General features: G+C 41.8%; 1 protein-coding gene across 2 annotated transcripts in view; it reads right to left on the bottom strand.

The window, feature by feature from the left end:
• trim24 (tripartite motif containing 24) overlaps positions 1 to 18,887 on the bottom strand; it is a 42,013-nt gene extending 23,126 nt beyond the window's left edge. The window contains exons 1-9 of one of the 2 annotated variants that reach the window (XM_062996448.1): positions 18,205 to 18,887; positions 10,704 to 10,822; positions 7,404 to 7,551; positions 6,025 to 6,154; positions 4,698 to 4,814; positions 3,544 to 3,658; positions 2,061 to 2,207; positions 1,865 to 1,979; positions 538 to 926 (exon numbers count right to left, since the gene is read on the bottom strand). In XM_062996448.1, coding sequence (XP_062852518.1) covers positions 538 to 926; positions 1,865 to 1,979; positions 2,061 to 2,207; positions 3,544 to 3,658; positions 4,698 to 4,814; positions 6,025 to 6,154; positions 7,404 to 7,551; positions 10,704 to 10,822; positions 18,205 to 18,490 — 1,566 coding nt within the window. In that variant the 5' untranslated portion in view covers positions 18,491 to 18,887. Of the gene's footprint in view, positions 1 to 537; positions 927 to 1,864; positions 1,980 to 2,060; positions 2,208 to 3,543; positions 3,659 to 4,697; positions 4,815 to 6,024; positions 6,158 to 7,403; positions 7,552 to 10,703; positions 10,823 to 18,204 lie in introns of both variants that reach the window. The other variant, XM_062996447.1, reaches the window with a different exon arrangement.
• Positions 18,888 to 19,528: the final 641 nt, after the last annotated feature.

Consider the following 19,528-nt stretch of genomic DNA (forward strand, 5'->3'; position numbering starts at 1 on the left):
GTGTTTTCGTGACAAAACGTAGTTCGGGAGACCAGAGAAGCTTGCCTGTGATTCCAGTTGGTGATAGATGGTGTAGTGTGAAACCCCCTATCGCCGATTAGTCGTGAAAACCACACCAACTTGAAAGATTCCCGATTACAAGAGATCCAGTTGTGTAATGTGAACTGAACAGCGACCTGACGACTTGGAAAGTCGTGTAGTGTGAACTTGGAATAACAGGTGATGTGATGAAGAGATAATCAGTGTTATTCACTTTACCTGTCAGTGGTCATAATGTTATGCCTGGTCGGTGCATGTTTGTGTAATAGCACTAACATTTACAATACATTGGCCAGACGCTGTTGTTATTTTCTGCATATAACATAAACAAGCTACCACAGTAGGCAAGTACATATACAGATGAAAAATTTCTTAGACCCTAATCAATAAAAAGTATCGAGCAGTAGCCAACTAAAACATTACCAAAACAAGAAGCCAAAACAAAGGGCAACACCAAAACATTTAGGTGAAGTCTGTCTGAGCATCACATCATCTCACCTGTTGGGGAATGTTGGAGTTCTGGATAAGTGTTGGTTGACTTCTCGCATCCATGTGCGGGCTCCCGTACCTCCAGTTTTGCTGAGGCATGTTGAGCATATTCTGTGAAGGCGAGCCTCCCTGCAGTGGTCTGGTGGGTGGTGGCTGCCCGGGAGGCCGCATTCCCCACGACCAGTGGTTCGGCGATACGTGCCGATTCGGGTGCTGGGCGAGTTTTTCCACCTGCATCTGCAGCTGGGCCAGCGTGCTCTGTCTTTGCTGCTGAACCTGTGGCCCTGGGAGGCCACCTGGGGGCCCTTCAGGTCTAGGGCCAGGGTTCATCTGCTGGTAAGGGAAGGGCTGAGGTCCACTCGGTTGACGTGCTGAGCTTTTCTCTACCACCAGAGAGCCTGAGGGATAGAATGCAGACGGAGTTACTTAATCGCACTAAATATTCTATTGTGCCCAGCAATTTCTGACCCATCATGCAACTTGATTTGTTTTGTAGGATATTTCTATATTTATTATATATTAGGATTTTAACGTCATGTTTTACACACTTTGGTTACATTCATGACAGAGCAGGTAATTACTTGTTACACAAGATTCATCAGTTCAAGTCTTTAATATCAAACACAGTCATGGACAATTTTGTAACTCCAATTCACCTCACTTGCATGTTTTTGGGCTGTGGGAGGAAACCGGAGCTCCCGGAGGAAACCCACACAGACACGGGGAGAACATGCAAACTCCACAAAGAAAGGACCCGGACCGCTCCACCTGGGAATTGAACTCAGGACCTTCTTGGCTACCCACTGACCCACGAAAATAAGGTCACGAATGGCAATGGGTATAGCAGTGATGGTCAAATTAACAGGTCAGTTAGCACCATCACCAAGCTTCCATTGATAAAAGCCTTGGTCTGGCCAGAAGCCACATATGGATGAGAAGCCTGGACACTGAAGAAAACTGAGGAAAGACGCATTCAGGCTTTTGAAAGCAAGTGCATCAAAAAACTGTGGAAAACCTCATAAAGGAAGATGATGACCACTGAGTAAGTTTACAAGATGACCAGAACAGAAAAAGAGCTACTGCAAGGTACATTACTATGTGATGAAGCACTCACATGACAACATTGAAGGCAAGGAGAACCAAGAATTATGTGGATTACCAACATCATGACATGGATTGCATTATCAGGGGCTAGTCTGATCAAACCAACATGACACAGAGGGCACTGGAGAAAGCTGACCCATCTGTGCAACCAACCATCACAAAGCAATGACTGCATAGTCACATGTACAATGTTTTACGTTAGATGTGTACCACACTGATTCTGCTCTCTTACCCAAGTCGACGTTGGAGGCCCAGAATGCAGCGCGGCACTGAAATCGGACGGAACTCTGAGGAACGAAGAAGGTGTTGCACTTCGCTCTCAGCAGGTACTGGATTTGATGCAAGATCTAACAAGACAGAACATTTGGTTAATTTTTAAGAAAAATCTAAGAGAATGAATAACAGAGGGAATGCGTGAAGACTCATACCAGCCGTTTACAGTAGAGCAGTGCTGTACCACTGTTACTGCCTGTTGCCAACTTTGTGAAGTTGATAACATGATCAAGATGCTTGGTAAGGGAGGAGATGTCCTCTTGCTGCTTCTTCAGGACGGTTTCATGGTCTTTTGTCAGTGCCTGAAGAGACAGTTTTCACAAATATTGCATTTGCTGTGCTAAAAGTCACCAGAAATGACATGTTTAGTCAAGACATGTTAAGTGTGTAATGTTTCCAGATCAGATGGTAAGTAAGTTAGTAAGTTTTAGAGATCAGTTAGTAAGTTTAGTAGAGTTTTGGTTATTAATGTATCATGCATGATTGTGTTTTAAAAAGTGTGTGATTGAGCAGGCATGAGGCTAATGTTTGTTCGTTTGTTTTTTTGGATTTAATGTCATGTTTCACACCCTTGGTTACATTCATGACAGGAACGGTAGTTACTCATTACACAAGGTTCATCAGTTCACAAGGTTATACCGAACACAGTCATGGACAATTTAGTGTCTCCGATTCACCTCACTTGCATGTCTTTGGACTGTGGGAGGAAACCTGAGCACAGTCCGCAGACACGAGGAAAACTCCACACAGAAAGGACCCAGACCGCCCCACCTGGGGATCGAACCCAGGACCTTCTTGCTGTGAGGCGACAGTGCTACCCACTTAGCCACCATGCCGCCGCATGAGGCTAATGTAGAGCCAGAAGAGTGTATGGCTGTGCAGTGATGTGTGTGCTGAGTGTATAAGCAGTGGGTTTGTTTGCTGTCTGTGTCTACACACAAGCATTTTGGACAACAATGCTATTGGCCAGTCAGGCATCTACACAGTCATGGTTGGCTATGTCTAGCGAGAATGGGGGCGAGGCTTGTCAGTGCGCTCTCAGTGTTAGGTTTAGTTCCACCAGGAAGCACAGAGCTCAAGGCAGATACACCAATTCATCGCAGGTCTGCAGCCTCACAAGCCCAGACATAGCCAATCATGTCTGTGTAGACACCCGGCCTGCTGAAAGCACCGCTCAGATCAAGCGCCAATTTAGCATCTACAAAATCAACTGTGCCTCATTAGGATGAGATAAAATAGTGCAAACACCAAAGAAATCATGAAAATCTAAATATGAGAGGGGCTTGGAGAACCAGCTGTTGAACATGCTGCATAATCGGTATCGCACTATGTAGACACAAGCAATCAAGCATTGTTTAAGTGCTACATGCTATAATTTAGCATAAGATATTTGGGTATAATATTCAAAACTTTCTGTAGCAGGCTGCACTTTTACAAGTGGAAAGCTGGGGGGCTGTGTCTCAAAACGAGCGATTAAGCATTGTTTTAAGTGCTACATGCTTTATTTTAACATTAAATATTTAGGTATTCAAGGCATCCTGTAACCCAGACGGGATGGGCTAACATTATGAACCACTGCATCACCTGAGCATTCAACAAACACAAATGAATATAAATAAATAATTCATTAAAGCATACCTCAAGCTGGTTGATTAAAATCTTTCCTTTTCTGTTAATTTCCATGATCAGATTGCAAATGGCCTTTTTTATTTCATTGGTGACAGTCTTGCGGTTTTCATCGACTTGCTGAAGACTGTTGAAAGAAGAAGAGAATCATTCAAGTGTGCTGTTTAATGTTCTAAAACCTGAAAATCTAGAAATGCCAAGCGAATAAAGTCTGAGCACTTTACAACAGGAAGGTCCAATCTCATCCACAAGAGCGTCCATGTGTCGACACATTTTTACTTCAAACATTAATCACCTACTTCACCAGGAAATGCAATTACAGTGGTACCTTGTAACTCAACATCCCCTAAACTCTCTGAAACTCAACACCCTTCATCAGGAAATGTGTACCTTTAAACTCAACGTTTCTCTTAAACTCGACGTGTGTGCGACTGCTGCTTTGTTCAGCGCTCAGCTTGAGCGGTGCAGTAAAACGTCATTAAAGTGCGACTATGAGACGAATCTGCATTTGTGTGTAATAACCGTCAAATCCACTCTGAAAGCTCCACATGTATCTGTGTTTATCTGAATTTTCCTCACTGTTTCACATTTAAACTTGTGTTATAGCTCAAGTTCTGAGAAATGGTGAGAATCAACTTTTCCGAGAGTCTAAAATGCTTATTGTTAAAAAATGTATTAAAAGAATGACATAGAAACACTAAAACGCTCTTAATTATTACTGCTCATAAGTACTCTTCACTAATTAAGAAGCATAAGGAAACAATAAAGAAGTTAAGGTAAAGAGCAGATTTTATAATATTTTTTAGTGATTTTTAACTGTTTTTTAATTGTATTTCAGTGTGCTTTATATTATACTTGTGTTATTTTCAGTGTATAAGTGTCAAAAACAACCCCATTATTTTACATTAGTCTAAAGTATATGCAGTTCCACGGGACCATGGAACACATTAACAGGTTTTCCATACATCCTTATGTGGAAAAAAAACCTTAAAACTCAATGCCACTCCCAGAACCAACTGACCTTGAGTTTCAAGGTACCACTGTAAACCAAGTCTTCAAAATACTCTTTGATCGAATCACGTGTAGCTCATGCTTAGCTAAAACAGAAACCTGTCACTACACTGTTCCCATGTGAATAAGATATACAACCAAGGAATGCACTTAACCCATTGTTTATGGTGTCGGACACTTCCCCGATGGCCTTTCTTTTTTCCTGAAGCTGGCCTGTCATCTTCTCCAGGTGTTCTCTGTGGTTCCTATATGCGTCATCCAGAAACTGGTAGCTGCAGGTAAATCAAACAATGTTAGAACACCAATATTTAGATTTAATTAGTTGTTTATGCTGTGCTTACACCATGGTTATATTCATTATATTCACAGCAGGATGGGTACATAATTCTCATGTCAGTCTATCATCCTTGCCTGTTCTGTTCTTATGTTGTTCTTTAAATACACTCCTTTATACCAATTCTTTCAAAAACTAAAGGATTGTTTTCATTTTAGCTTGGTTAAAGATTTTTGTCATAGTCTTTGGTATTGCTAGAGATTGTTATTCTTGTGAGCACTGAGTACATTTAGTCTGTGTGTGTGTGTAATAGAAAGAGGTTCGGCAGGTATCAGAGTACCTTACAACATATCAATGCTTTAGAAACACAAATATTCTGGATTCAGACACAATCTCAGTGTTCAAGTCTAAATTGAAAACATACTTATTTGCTTAGGCTTTGATTAGTCTTTCCAAACTAGGGGTGTGGCTCCGGTCCTGGAGGTCTGGGTACTCTGGTGCTCTCAGGTTTGTCAGATTTGCTGGCGCTGCGTGTTGGCTTCTGGCTGCGCCTGATTTCTGACCCCTAGGACCAGAGCTGTCCACCCCGATTACAAAGACACAGAGCCTGGGGGTTCTAGGTCATAGAAACTTGTGGTGATCAGGGATGTTGGGTTGCTGTCGTTCTGCCTCTCTTGTCCGATCACTCAGGTTTGATGACGGTTAACGATTTCACATTTTAATAACACTTTCTGTTGTTTTACCCAGAGGTGGTTCTGATGGGAACCTGTTTACCCACCCGAGGTCAAAGACTGCACGTCGAGACTGCTGTGCCAACAATGCTGCTCCTGCTAGATATGACAGAACCCTGGGTGTTTGGACCAAAAATGTCCAGAACTCACTACGGACGGTGTTACAGACTGGACTGAATAATGAATACAACATTTAGTTCAATTTAATTTTGTGTTTGTAGGATTTGTGTAAATCCTACTTATTTAAAGTATCCTCCAGGCCACCCAAGGAGGATGGGGGTCCCTGCTGACTCTGGTTCCACTCAAGGTTTCTTCCTGTAATTTTAAGTGAGTTTTTGCTTGCCACTGTCGGCCTCAGCTTGCTCAACAGGGGTTTTTGGTCTGTTGGTCCTGGACTTGTATGTGTAAAAGTGTACATTTGACGACTTATAATAACACAGATGTAAATACAGTTGTAGGAACTACAGTCATATGTACTTATGGTCCTTGTGTTTGAGAAGCTGGCAGTCCCTGCATGTCAGCCGGTCACAGGTTTCACAAAACAGCTTTAAAGGCTCTTGCTTGTGGATTTCACAGAACACAGGTTTCTGTGTGGAAGCACCCATTCCTTCTGTAACAAACAAATGTTAAATGCTTTATGTTTTAAATGAACTGCAGAGCAAGAGAAAAATGAGAACTCTAATGCATGTGTTTTATTCTGTACTTTCACACAATATACACTATGAGGACACAAGTATTGGGGCACCCCTTATAATTTTTGAATTCATGTGTTTTAGGAAAAACATTTACTATCAGGTGTAATAAATAAGGTCCTGTTCCAGCATGACTGTGCTCATGTGCACTAAGCAAGGTCTATAAAGACATGAAGAAAAGCTTGGTATAAACTCTAGAGCCTTGACCTCAGCCCCACCAAACAGCTTTGAAACAAACTGAAAACTTTCTTGACATCAGTGCCCAACCATACAAATGCTCACAAATGCTCTTTTGAAAAAATTCCCAAAGACATATTTTAAAGTCTTATAAGACATCTTCTTAGAAAAGTGGCTGCTGTTATAGCTGAAAAGATCACACAGATGCCACTCTATTTTAATACCAATTGGTTCCGACATACTTTTGGTATTATATAACATTAAATCCACCTCCTTGTTTCTACACTCACTGTCCATCTTATCAGCTCCACTTACCATTTGGAAGCACTTTGTAGTTCTACAATTACTGACTGTATTCCATCTGTTTCTCTGCATGCTTTGTTAGCCCCCTTTCATGTTCTTCTTCAAAGGTCTAAAAGTTGCCCAACTCAAACAGCAGCAATAGATGAGCGATTATCTCTGACTTTACATCTACAAGGTGGACCAACTAGGTAGGAGTGTCTAACAGAGTGGACAGTGAGTGGACACAGTATTTAAAAACTCCAGCAGCGCTGCTGTGTCTGATCCACTCATACCAGCACAACACACACTAACACACTGCAGTGCTGAGAATGATCCACCACCTAAATAATACCTGCTCTGTAGTGGTCCCGTGGGGGTCCTGACCATTGAAGAAGAGCATGAAAGGGGGCTAACAAAGCATGCAGAGAAACAGATGGACTACAGTCAGTAATTGTAGAACTACAAAGTGCTTCTATATGGTAAGTGGAGCTGATAAAACGGACAGTGAGTGTAGAAACAAGGAGGTGGTTTGGCTAATCGGTGTATGTAATGCCTTTTCAACTATATAGGTACAAATTCCTACATAGACATGTCAAAATCTTTTGGACAGCATTCACAGAGAAATGGAGGCTGAAAAAATTAAATCTGCAAGGTGTCCACATACTTTCGTTAGTGTATATGATAGCAGTGTGTGTTATGGCAGACCTGATGACATCTCCTCCATTTGTCTGATGGTATGATCCCGGGTGAACTTTACACGCTGATGCGCCTCGATACAGGTGACACACAGGAACTCGACACACTCCACACAATAACCTGTCGCCTCAGTGTTGTCATCACAGCTCATGCACAGCTGAAAGCAAAAGAAGGTCAAACAGCATGAAACAAGTGAGGGGACAGCATGTGTAAAAAGCTACTGAGATTTACCAGTAGTACATTTTAGGTTGTTCAGTTTCTAAAGTAAGGTTTCCATGGCATGTTCTTGTACATTTATTTGGGCTGCTCTTGTATATAGGGGTCAACTCGGTGGATCTGGTCCGTATACGAAACATGGCACAGTTTTTATGCCAGGTGCCATTCCTGATGCAACCCTCCTGTTTTTTTTATTCAGGCTTAAAACCGGCACTGAGAGTGTACTGACAAGCTCACCTTTCAATGACCCTCGATCCCCAGCAGTAATGGGCAAGTGTACTTTACTGCTGCATGCCCTGACATGTTAATTTACAACCCAAAATTAGAAAAAAATTGGGACACTATGGAAAATGCAAAAAAACAATGTTTCCTACATTATCTTTGACTTTTATGTCACTGCAGACTGTATGAACCCAAGATATTTCATATTATGTCTGGTCAACTTCATTTGTTAATATATATCCACTCCTGCGTTTCAAAAAAGGTGGGACAGGGCAGTTTAAAGGCAGTAATGAAGTGATAACATATTGTCCCAAATTCTTCTGATTTTGGGTTATATAAATTATTTATTTATTAGAATTTTGAGGTCATGTTTTACACCAGTTCACCTCAGTTGCATGTCTTTGGACTGTGGGAGGACACCAGAGCTTCCTGAGGAAACCCACACAGACAGGGGGAGAACATGCAAACTTCACACAGACAGGACCAGGACTGCTCCACCTGGGAATCGAACTTAGGACCGTTTTTCTATGAGGAGACAGTCACCATGCCGTCCAGGTTCTATAAATTACCAGCCTGAAGTTAAACATTATCCTTATTAATATTTGTTTGTTTTGGGCTCTGTTCATGCATCACTTCGGTATTTTGAAGAATTCTGCTATTTAGAGTGTGCTTGTGTTGGCCAATAAAAGCAAGTATATAGCATCTCAAACCCATGATCAGCAGATTTTTGGAAGGGTATGACAGTGGCGAGAAAAGTCAGAAGAGCCATTATGAAGTCTAAAAGGATGACCAGTGCTTAGGCTGAGAGCATGACCGTGTGATAGCAGTGTTTTGTGTTTTTAGTTTTTGGCGAAGGTTGAGTAGATGCAGACCTTGAACAGAAACTGGAAAGAGCCGTAACGGTGCCATTAACACTTTAATGGGTCATTGTGTCCCTGTAGAGGGTTAATGAGCTAGATTATCATTAACCATTGCCAGAAACCACTTGAAATAGTTCCAATCAACAGATACCTGCTCAGTATTTAAAATAATTTGAGGTTATTAACTTATTCAATTTAGATAAAATATAAAAGCTTTTTAATCCTTTTTAATCATCAACCACTTTATCCTGATCAGTGCTGCAGGGCGTCCGGTTCCACTTGGAAACAAGGCACAAGGCGCAAAGCAAAGCTTCAACCCTCCCTAACCCCAACCTGACACGGCTGGGCGTCCCCGTTTAAGAGAGGGGAGGTCAGACAGGGTCTCTACCCAAAGATGCAGCAATATAAAAACATGAGGGAATAAATATGCCATCCATACAGGGGTTTCAATACTGGGTTGGGCTCACAAATACAGACGAGGCATGGATTTATGCAAACCTAGCCACTGCAAGGACACATACAGGGGTTGGACAAAATAACTGAAACACCTGGTTTTAGACCACAATAATTTATTAGTATGGTGTAGGGCCTCCTTTTGCGGCCAATACAGCGTCAATTCGTCTTGGAAATGACATATACAAGTCCTGCACAGTGGTCAGAGGGATTTTAAGCCATTCTTCTTGCAGGATAGTGGCTAGGTCACTACGTGATGCTGGTGGAGGAAAACGTTTCCTGACTCGCTTCTCCAAAACACCCCAAAGTGGCTCAATAATATTTAGATCTGGTGACTGTGCAGGCCATGGGAGATGTTCAACTTCACTTTCATGTTCATCAAACCAATCTTTCACCAGTCTTGCTGTGTGTATTGGTGCATTGTCATCCTGATACACGGCACCGCCATTGGATGCACATGGTCCTCCAGAATGGTTCGGTAGTCCTTGGCAGTGACGCGCCCATCTAGCACAAGTATTGGGCCAAGGGAATGCCATGATATGGCAGCCCAAACCATCACTGATCCACCCCCATGCTTCACTCTGGGCATGCAACAGTCTGGGTGGTACGCTTCTTTGGGGCTTTTCCACACCGTAACTCTCCCGGATGTGGGGAAAACAGTAAAGGTGGACTCATCAGAGAACAATACATGTTTCACATTGTCCACAGCCCAAGATTTGCGCTCCTTGCACCATTGAAACCGACGTTTGGCATTGGCACGAGTGACCAAAGGTTTGGCTATAGCAGCCCGGCCGTGTATATCGACCCTGTGGAGCTCCCGACGGACAGTTCTGGTGGAAACAGGAGAGTTGAGGTGCACATTTAATTCTGCCGTGATTTGGGCAGCCGTGGTTTTATGTTTTTTGGATACAATCCGGGTTAGCACCCGAACATCCCTTTCAGACAGCTTCCTCTTGCGTCCACAGTTAATCCTGTTGGATGTGGTTTGTCCTTCTTGGTGGTATGCTGACATTACCCTGGATACCGTGGCTCTCGATACATCACAAAGACTTGCTGTCTTGGTCACAGATGCGCCAGCAAGACGTGCACCAACAATTTGTCCTCTTTTGAACTCTGGTATGTCACCCATAATGTTGTGTGCATTGCAATATTTTGAGCAAAACTGTGCTCTTACCCTGCTAATTGAACCTTCACACTCTGCTCTTACTGGTGCAATGTGCAATTAATGAAGATTGGCCACCAGACTGGTCCAATTTAGCCATGAAACCTCCCACACTAAAATGACAGGTGTTTCAGTTATTTTGTCCAACCCCTGTAGGTAGGTCCTAAGCCCGGATAAATAAGAAGGTTGTGTCAGGAAGGGCATCCAACATAAAAACTCAAAAAACAAATAAAATATGCAGGCGAATGATCGGTTGTGGTGACCCCTAACAGCCAAAAGTAATCATTTATATAACATAATGGGTTTAAACGCATACAGTGTGATTTATCACTAAATGTCCACACAACAAAGTAATCTAGCTTCTAATGTGAGGTATTATTGAGTAAACTTCTGCACCTGACTGGTCTTCTCCACAGTGCTGCTCGGCACCTCCATGGTGTCCTTGGCAAAGAAGTTGTCCAAGACTTCGATTTCCATGCACTCTTGATTACAAACCGGGCATCGGATTACATTCACTGTTAAAGAGAAGAAAACAAAGACACAATTACTCATGATGTGATTTCAGTAAATAAATACTTACAGGTCTCTGTTTGTCAACACATTACGGTGAAGCTGGATATACTCACACGCACGAAAGTAAATTGAAAAGTAGTAGTCTGTTCAAAATAAAAAACAATGTCATTGTATTGCATGTATGATGTGATTTATTTATTTATTAGGATTTTAATGTCATGTTTTACACACTTTGATAGTAACTCGTTACTCAAGAGTTAAGTCTTTAATTTTTGCATCTCCAGTTCACCCCACTTAAACGTCTTTGGACTGTGGGAGGAAACCAGAGCTCCTGGAGGAAACCCACCCAGACACGGGGAGAACATGCAAGCTCCACACAGAAAGGACCTGGACCTCTCCATCTGGGAATTGGACCCAAGACTCTTGCTGTGAGGCTGATTAATTACCACTGACCTCATGCGGGCCAGTCAAGGACAGTCAAAAGGCCGGATGTGGCCCGAAGGCCGTACAATGCCCAGCTGTCATATGTTTGCAAATACTGGTCAATAAAAAATAGAGCTTGAGGGCCGGGTTTGTTTTGCCGGGTTTCTGTAAACGCTTGAGGCAAAAACAGATCACCTGCTCATGTCTTTGCGTCAAGTCACAGCGTTAAACTCTCCACTGTTTGAGAACTTGACAAATCTAGTTAGTGGGTGTCTGTCATGCCATGTCAATACGCCCTCATCACTTTGAATGGTTGGCTGCACAGATGGGTCAGCTTTATCCGATGCCCTATGTCTCATGTCGCTTGTAGCAGTTCTGTCCTAACACTGCATTTAATGGTGTCATACGTACACCTCATTACAAGCCAATCTTATTTATCCCAAATGTGTTCAGTGGGGTTTAATTTGTTGTGAATGACTGATTTTATACACATGGGTGTAACTAAAGCATCTGAACCTAACAATTAGAAGGGGCATTCACATACTTCTGACCTTTGATGTTGTCATTCCCAAAGTAATGTAACCTGCGGGATTTAAGTGGTGGTTCAGTAGTTCCTTTTCTGACATGGCCAACTTGTAAACTTGCTCATCTTCCTCCATGAGATTTTGAGTAGTTTAATGATGCACTTGTTTACAAAAGCCTGAATGTGTGTCTCTCTTGTTCTTTCTTCAGTGTCCAGGCTTACCCTAGACCACTTGTTTCTTCAAGTCTCTTCTTTATAAGGCAGGGCAGATCTACAACCCACACTTTAAACTGCATCTCATTAGTATGAACGGCTGATGTCAAATTTGGGACACAGGTAGAGATGATGGCAGGCAGAGCTGAGATTCGATACGATGTAGAGATCCCAGCTCTGGTTCCAGTGTGTGTTTTTCCCACTGCGCCACCTTAGCGGCCAGGTCATTACACACCTAATGGCAATTTAGAGTAGCATGCATATTCCCTCAAAAGGGGTCACAAACTTTTTGTAGCATATGTAAATAGCATCACTGACAAACCCTTCACTGCAGTCACCGTTATCCCTGTCAGTTCTGCCCCGGCCACTGTTCCATTACGTGTGGTGGGAAAACTTAGTCCAAAATTTCACAGTTTATTTGTTTAGCAAGTACAAGTCCTTGTTAGTAATTTTCCTATGATTTGTTCCCTATGCTATACTACATTTATTCAAAGCAAAGTGTTATGTACAGTATATGGCCAAACATATGTGGACACCTTTGCTCAGTGTATAGAATCTACAACAGTCTTGTTTGCAACAGGTTAGGAAAGGCCCTTCCTACGGTGGCCGAGAAGTGCAAAACAAATTAACATTTTAGAAAACAAAATTACCAAAAAAAATATATATATAACGGGTCTAACACCGTCATGAGAACATTATCAAAATGTTTTATTTAGGTTGTGTAACATTTATTATTTTCATTCTTTATAATAATAAGTCAGAACCATATTTTAGGCAAAACAACGCACACTGCCCACTGCGCTACTCATACAGCGGTGTATTAAACAGGTTATCACGCTGATAAACCTGACAAACACCGCGTTACTAAGAATAAAAGCGAATACTACTTAATATAATAACCTCACGCTTTCTAATTCCCACGGTAGCAGCAGTTTCCTTCTGTTTCATACATATCGCCCTATCTCCCATTGATAAAAATACGGAACAAAGCGCGTCCTGTATCAGTTCAATACAGAACGCGGCGTTTAGTCTCCAAATAAAGAACAATTCTGTATTTTACGGGACGGTTGGTAACCCTGGTTTGACTGTCTCTTATATAGTCAGTGAGATAAAAGCACCAAAGCTTTAAATCAGTCCCGCACATTCCTGCTGGTTTAATACAAGCTCCAAAACAGAGTCCAGTGTTACAAAAGTAAAACAAGCTTCAAAGCATCGGTATCAAATGTTCCATCCCTAATAAACAATGTTTTGTCCATTTTGTGTTAATTATTTCAGCCAGTTGGCCGCTTTTGTTCTTCTTGTGGGAATACTTTAGATGTTTAGAAGAGCGGACGGTAGATAGAGATGCACAGGCCACGTCTAAACATCTGCACAAACTAAGAACTTCCCACAAGAAAAACAAAAGCGGATCAACTGGATAAAATGATTTCCACAAAGTAGACAAAACATTGTTTAGCTTTACCATCACAAACTCTGTTCACTTCACCCCCGAGAAACAGTTTGATTGACAGCATGTAAGCAACAAGCACTTCCTGTAAATAGTGCCTACCTTTTCCGTCAGATCTGCCGTTTGTAAATTTGTTTCGGCATTGGTAAAAGTGTTTCAGCTCTTGTAAATTTGTTTTTTTGTAATTTTGTTTTCTAAAATGTTAATTTGTTTTGCACTTCTCGGCCACCGTACCTTCCAGTGTACTAAGAGAGGTTCATAAAGAAGACATGGTTTGATGAGGAGTGGACAAACTGCAGTGGCCTGCAAAGAACACTGACCTTAACCCCACTAAACACATTAAGGAAGAATTTGAACATCAAACAAGTGTCAGACCGTCTGGACCAACATCCGTGTCTGTCCTCACAAAGGCTTTCTGACTAAATGTGCACAAATTTCCAACCCACAATCCTGTGAAAGGCTTTTATAGCTGCAAAAAAAAGGGGGAGATAACACTCATGGCTTTAGAATGGGATGTCCAACAAGCTCATAATCAGATGTCCACATATCAGAACAGTAAAAAAGCTTATTGAGACACAGGGCCGCTTTGTGCTTTCTTTAAAAGACCTAATAACCAATCAACAACTACTTTAATAACTATTAAGTCGAATTAGTTCAATAACTAATACACCATATTACTATACAGTTGCAACATAAGGACCACCTGCTAATATGCTCATTATATGACATTACAGACAGGTTCTTCAATGCCTTTATGTTGTGAGGTGGATCATCCTATTGATCAGTGCATCCTGGTGCAATCACTTCTGCAAGTAAACAATGCACACATGCCTGGCTACCTCCGATGTCCAGTTCTGATGCCTGTGTGCCCATTTTAGGTGCTTTCAACAATGGACAAGAGTAAGCATGGGGACTTAAACTGTTATGCAATCAAGCAGCCTCATACACAAAAGTAAGATAAGATACCTTTACTGATCCCCATGGGGGAAATTTGAGTGTTGCAGCAGCTCCAGTACAGTGTAAGTACAATAAATAGAGTAAATAAAAAAAGGTAGAATAAAAATAAAAGATCTTGGGGATCTTGAGTGGCTTGTCAGTGTGAGGACAGCCTGTGTATTCTGCTGTTGTTATGCAGTCTGATGGCAGTTGGCACAAAAGAACGTCTGAAGCGCTCCGTCTTGCTCTTTGGTGGAATTAGTCTATGACTGAAAGAACTGCCCAGCCTCCATAGTTCCTCATTGAGAGGGTGAGAAGGACTATCCAGGATGGCCCTGATTTTGTCCTTTGTTCTCCTCTCACATACCTCCAGACTGTCCAGCTGCAAACCCACAACAGAACTGGCTTTCCTCACCAGTTTTTTTAGTTTATTGGCATCTCCAGCCTTGATGCCACCACCCCAGCACACCACAGCAAAAAAGAGGGCGCTGGCCACCACAGACTGATAAAAGGCTTTCAGCAGTCTGTTACACACATTAAAAGACCCCAGCCTCCTCAGAAAAAACAGTCTACTCTGTCCTTTTTTATAGATGGCATCAGTGTTACGTGAACTTGTTGTTTATATGTACCCCAAGGTACTTGTAGGAGTCCACCCTCTCCACCTCCTTTCTTCTGTTCCTCTGGTAATCTACCACAATCTCTTTAGTCTTGCTAATATTGAGCTTCAGGTGATTATCACTGCACCATGTAGTGAAGTGTTTGATGCAATTTGAAGTGACACATCTACCTCATCACCAGCATTAAAAGTCACAGTAATCTGAGTCACAGTAACTTTCTGTTGGTCTGTACCAGATCACATAGCCCTCATGTCCTCCTGCATAAGTGAGTCTTGGCCAATAACAACCCGTCTGCAAATTGAGGCTTGCCCGTCCTCGTACCACTGTCAGTAGATACTCAGCACAGCCTGTGAGCACTCTTAGCAGTTTTAGGAAATACTTCAACCCCGTAGTCTGGCCCTAACTGTTTGACCTTATTAAAGCCACTCAGGTTTTTATGCTGATCATGTCTGCTGCACTCAACATGTGAACTACGAGTACCTAGCATGAGCCAAACATTTAATATATTCTTAAATGTGACATGCACAGTTGTTAGAAAATAGTCAGATAGTTTTGACACTACATGAGAATTAATCTTATGTCAACATGTGTTAAATCTGACATGTTAAATAATCAGACAAACCAGGTCATGCAGTTGAGCTTAGACATTAACATACACTGGCAGTTTGGATATTTTAATACTGTGATTTCTTTGGTAAAATTCTTTTTAGTACTAAGCTAAGAAGCGCATTTGTCCCCCATACCTAAGCTACTATAGACATGACTAATTTGGAAGACATCTCTACTAACCTTATATAATGTAGTAAGACAATAATGCTAATAAACACAAACCATAACACACAAAATCCAGCGTATAGGTACAGTAAGTGACACAAATACACATCAGATGCACTTGGTAGATAGTCAGTTACTTAGTCTAAACCCTCTGTGGCATGCTTAAATTGGAAAAGGTAACACCATAATGACAAGATATTATTTTGGGTGTGCACCTTCATTCTCGCATATGGACGTTGGGGTGTCTCGGGAATGCTGTTGGACCCGATACACCTGAACCAGCTCCACACACTCAGTTATATCGCCACTACTCTCATACTGAAAATAACATTTTATCAATAGTGGTCCCGTTGGATTAACAGACTAGACAAGGCGACTGCTAAACTGTGTAAAAATAACAAAGCATATTTATAGTTACATAAGAAAAACCTAGTTTCACGATCAAAGCTTTTAGAATCAGTCAATACTGTTAAGTCACATTAATTTATACAGCGCTTTTTACAACAGACACTGTCTCAAAGCAAGTTTACAGCATCCAGGACATGGCAAACCCAATGACAGTGGCAAGGAAAGCTCCCTTAAAATTACAGGGAAAAAACCTTAAGAGGAACCAAACTCAAAAGGGACCCATCCTTCTTGGGTGAGTTCAAATTCATGAACGGCATCCAAGCTAGGCAATACTCAGAATGGAACACATAATAGAATGCCTTTATTTGTCATTTATACTTACACCAATCAGCCATGACATTAAAACCACCTACTTGTTTAAACACTCACTGTCCATTTTATCAGCTCCACTTACCATACAGAAGCACTTTGTAGTTCTACAATTCCATCTGTTTCTCTGCATATCTTTTTACCCTGTTCTTCAATGGTCAGGACCCCCACAGGACCACCACAGAGCAGGTATTATTTGGGTGGTGAATCATTCTCAGCACTGCAGTGACAATGACATGGTGGTGGTGTGTTAGTGTGTGTTGTGCTGGTATGAGTGGATCAGACACAGCAGCGCTGCTGGAGTTTTTTTTTTAATATCGTGTCCACTCACTGTCCACTCTATTAGACACTCCTACCTAGTTGGTCCACCTTGTAGATGTAAAGTCAGAGATTATCACTCATCTATTGCTGCCGTTTGAGTTGGTCATCTGCTAGACCTTCATCAGTGGTCACAGGACGCTGCCCACAGGGCGCTGTTGGCTGGATATTTTTGGTTGGTGGACTATTCTCAGTCCAGCAGTGACAGTGAGGTGTTTAAAAACTCCAGCAGTGCTGCTGTGTCTGATCCACTCATACCAGCACAACACACACTAACACACCACCACCATGTCAATGTCACTGCAGTGCTGAGAATGATCCACCACCTAAATAATACCTGCTCTCTAGTGGTCCTGGGAGAGTCCTGACCATTGAAGAACAGCATGAAAGGGGGCTAACAAAGCATGCAGAGAAACAGATGGACTACAGTCAGTAATTGTAGAACTACAAAGTGCTTCTATATGGTAAGTGGAGCTGATAAAATGGACAGTGAGTGTAGAAACAAGGAGGTGGTTTTAATGTTATGGCTGATCGGTGTATACAGGTGTACAGTACAATGAAAGTCTTTCCTCGCATATCGCAGCTTGTTTGGAAGATGGGGTCAGAGCGCAGGGTCAGACATTGTTCGGCACCCCTGGAGCAGAGAGGGTTAAGGGCCTTGCTCAAGGGCCCAACAGTGGCTGCATGGCAGAGCAGATATTCGAACTCTTAACCTTTTAGTTGATAGCCCAAAGCCCTACTCACTAGGCTACCACTGTCACAATAAGGTCATGATGGTGATGTGGATAATCAGTTGTTAATTACAATTCTACTTATTTATTGCACAACTACGGAGCCCCTAAGGTAACATCCCCTAAAAAAAAATTATGCGTGGCCATGCCTTATTAACTCGTAGGAACAAGATAATTAAGTCGTGGCCACCACTTAGTAAGGAGTGGGAATGAGATCGTGGCCACGACTTAAAAAGGTTGAAACAGTTGAATATGGTGTGATCATCTATGGCCATGTATATGAATTCCCCCTACAGCATATATCCGATTCTGTATGATTTGTGTAAGCTGTGAAAATAAAAGGATCTTGTTACCACACCTTACTAAGTGGTGGCCACGACTTAATTATCTCGTTCCCAGGACTTACTTATCTCGTTCCCACGACTTAATTATCTCGTTCCCACAACTTAATAAGGCGTGGCCACACATTTTTTTTTTTTGGGGGGGGTGTCACCTTAGGGGCTCCATACACAACATCTGATCTGAGACCAATTCAGAATTCTGGGTCAGTATCAACCCAGATACCCCTAGCACCTTAATAAGCATGCACAGAAAGTAGCTACTACCTAATAAACTACCAGTTGAGTGTAATATGAGCATGAAGTGGTAAAATAAAATGAAGAATTAAAAGGATATGTAAGCATACTTGGCATTGGATGACCATCAGCTGTCATCTGGTGGTTGGTGGCCTGCTCGTTGTATGCCAGACTCCTGGACGGTGAAGGTAGGCATCTTTTACAGAAGGAGTGCAGGCAGGGCATCAGTTTGGGCTCTCTACTGTGGAAGCTGAGCTTACACATGGGGCAGATGTCCAGCAGGCCCAAGCTGCCCTCTTCTTTCTGTTTAGGCTCCTGGATCGGTTTGCTTTCAGCTTCATTCTCCACAATGATCACGATATCGTCCGAATCAACCTTCCCTCCGCTGTCCTCCATGGTTTTAAAATGTTAACTGTTACTGTATCTTACAATTCACTTATACCAGTCATGCACATAAATGTTAAAATCCTAACGTGGTTCGCCCTGGGCAGTAACATAGTGCTGGCTTCATGAAATATCCATTTGCTATGAGAAAAATATACTTATAAAGACGCGTATATTCTTACTGCTTTACAAAAGAGATGCTCGTGTTAGCCTGTAGCATAGCTAGCTAATACTGATGTTAATTAGCTGTATTCTGGGGGTAACGATAGCTAGCTAAACATTGACGCTATTTAGTTACATTTAAAGAAGTTAAAACAACATAAGGTTCGAAAACAAAATACAGTCATTATTTAAGTTCATATTCTAAATACTGTGAATTACAAAGAACTACAGTAACATAACGAGACAGTGTTTACCGTGCCTCGCTAGCTAACCAGACAAGCTGGGTACAAAATTACACTCTGCTCCCTACCTCTACCGCTAAGTAAGAGTACCACAGAATAAGAGCTAGGCTCCCTACGTAGTAACCTTCATATACAACGGACACTTGTAATCTGTCCTGACCGAATTGCTAAGGCGTGATTACGACACTACGTAAATATACATATTAAAATCCAGAAGAAAAGTGTAACTACAAAATACACTTCACATAATAAAAAACATTGTCGCATAGGTTTATATCTAATATGTTATAAAAATACTCTAGACGTTATTAGCTAGTTGCAGGTTAACCGAGGCTTGCTGCGTACCAAATCGCACCACGCTTCCTTATTTTGACTCTACGTAAGTGGACTACGTCATGTGGTTTATGCACCCTACGTAGTGGACTATGTGGCATTTGGGAATCAACATATTTCGATCAACATTGCAATGCTATCGTAGGAATATATGTTAGTTATGGTGATCATATGTCTTTTTCCTGGACATGAAAGCCTATATTATTTATAAACCGATGTTAGATTAAGCTCTTATAACCTGCTGTCACATTGTGAGTATTTTGAAAAGAAATCTGCATAGATTAGATTAAATATCTTTTCAAATGATATTCAA

This window comes from Trichomycterus rosablanca, chromosome 1 (assembly GCF_030014385.1).
Source record: "Trichomycterus rosablanca isolate fTriRos1 chromosome 1, fTriRos1.hap1, whole genome shotgun sequence".
In the NCBI taxonomy this organism is placed as follows: domain Eukaryota; kingdom Metazoa; phylum Chordata; class Actinopteri; order Siluriformes; family Trichomycteridae; genus Trichomycterus; species Trichomycterus rosablanca.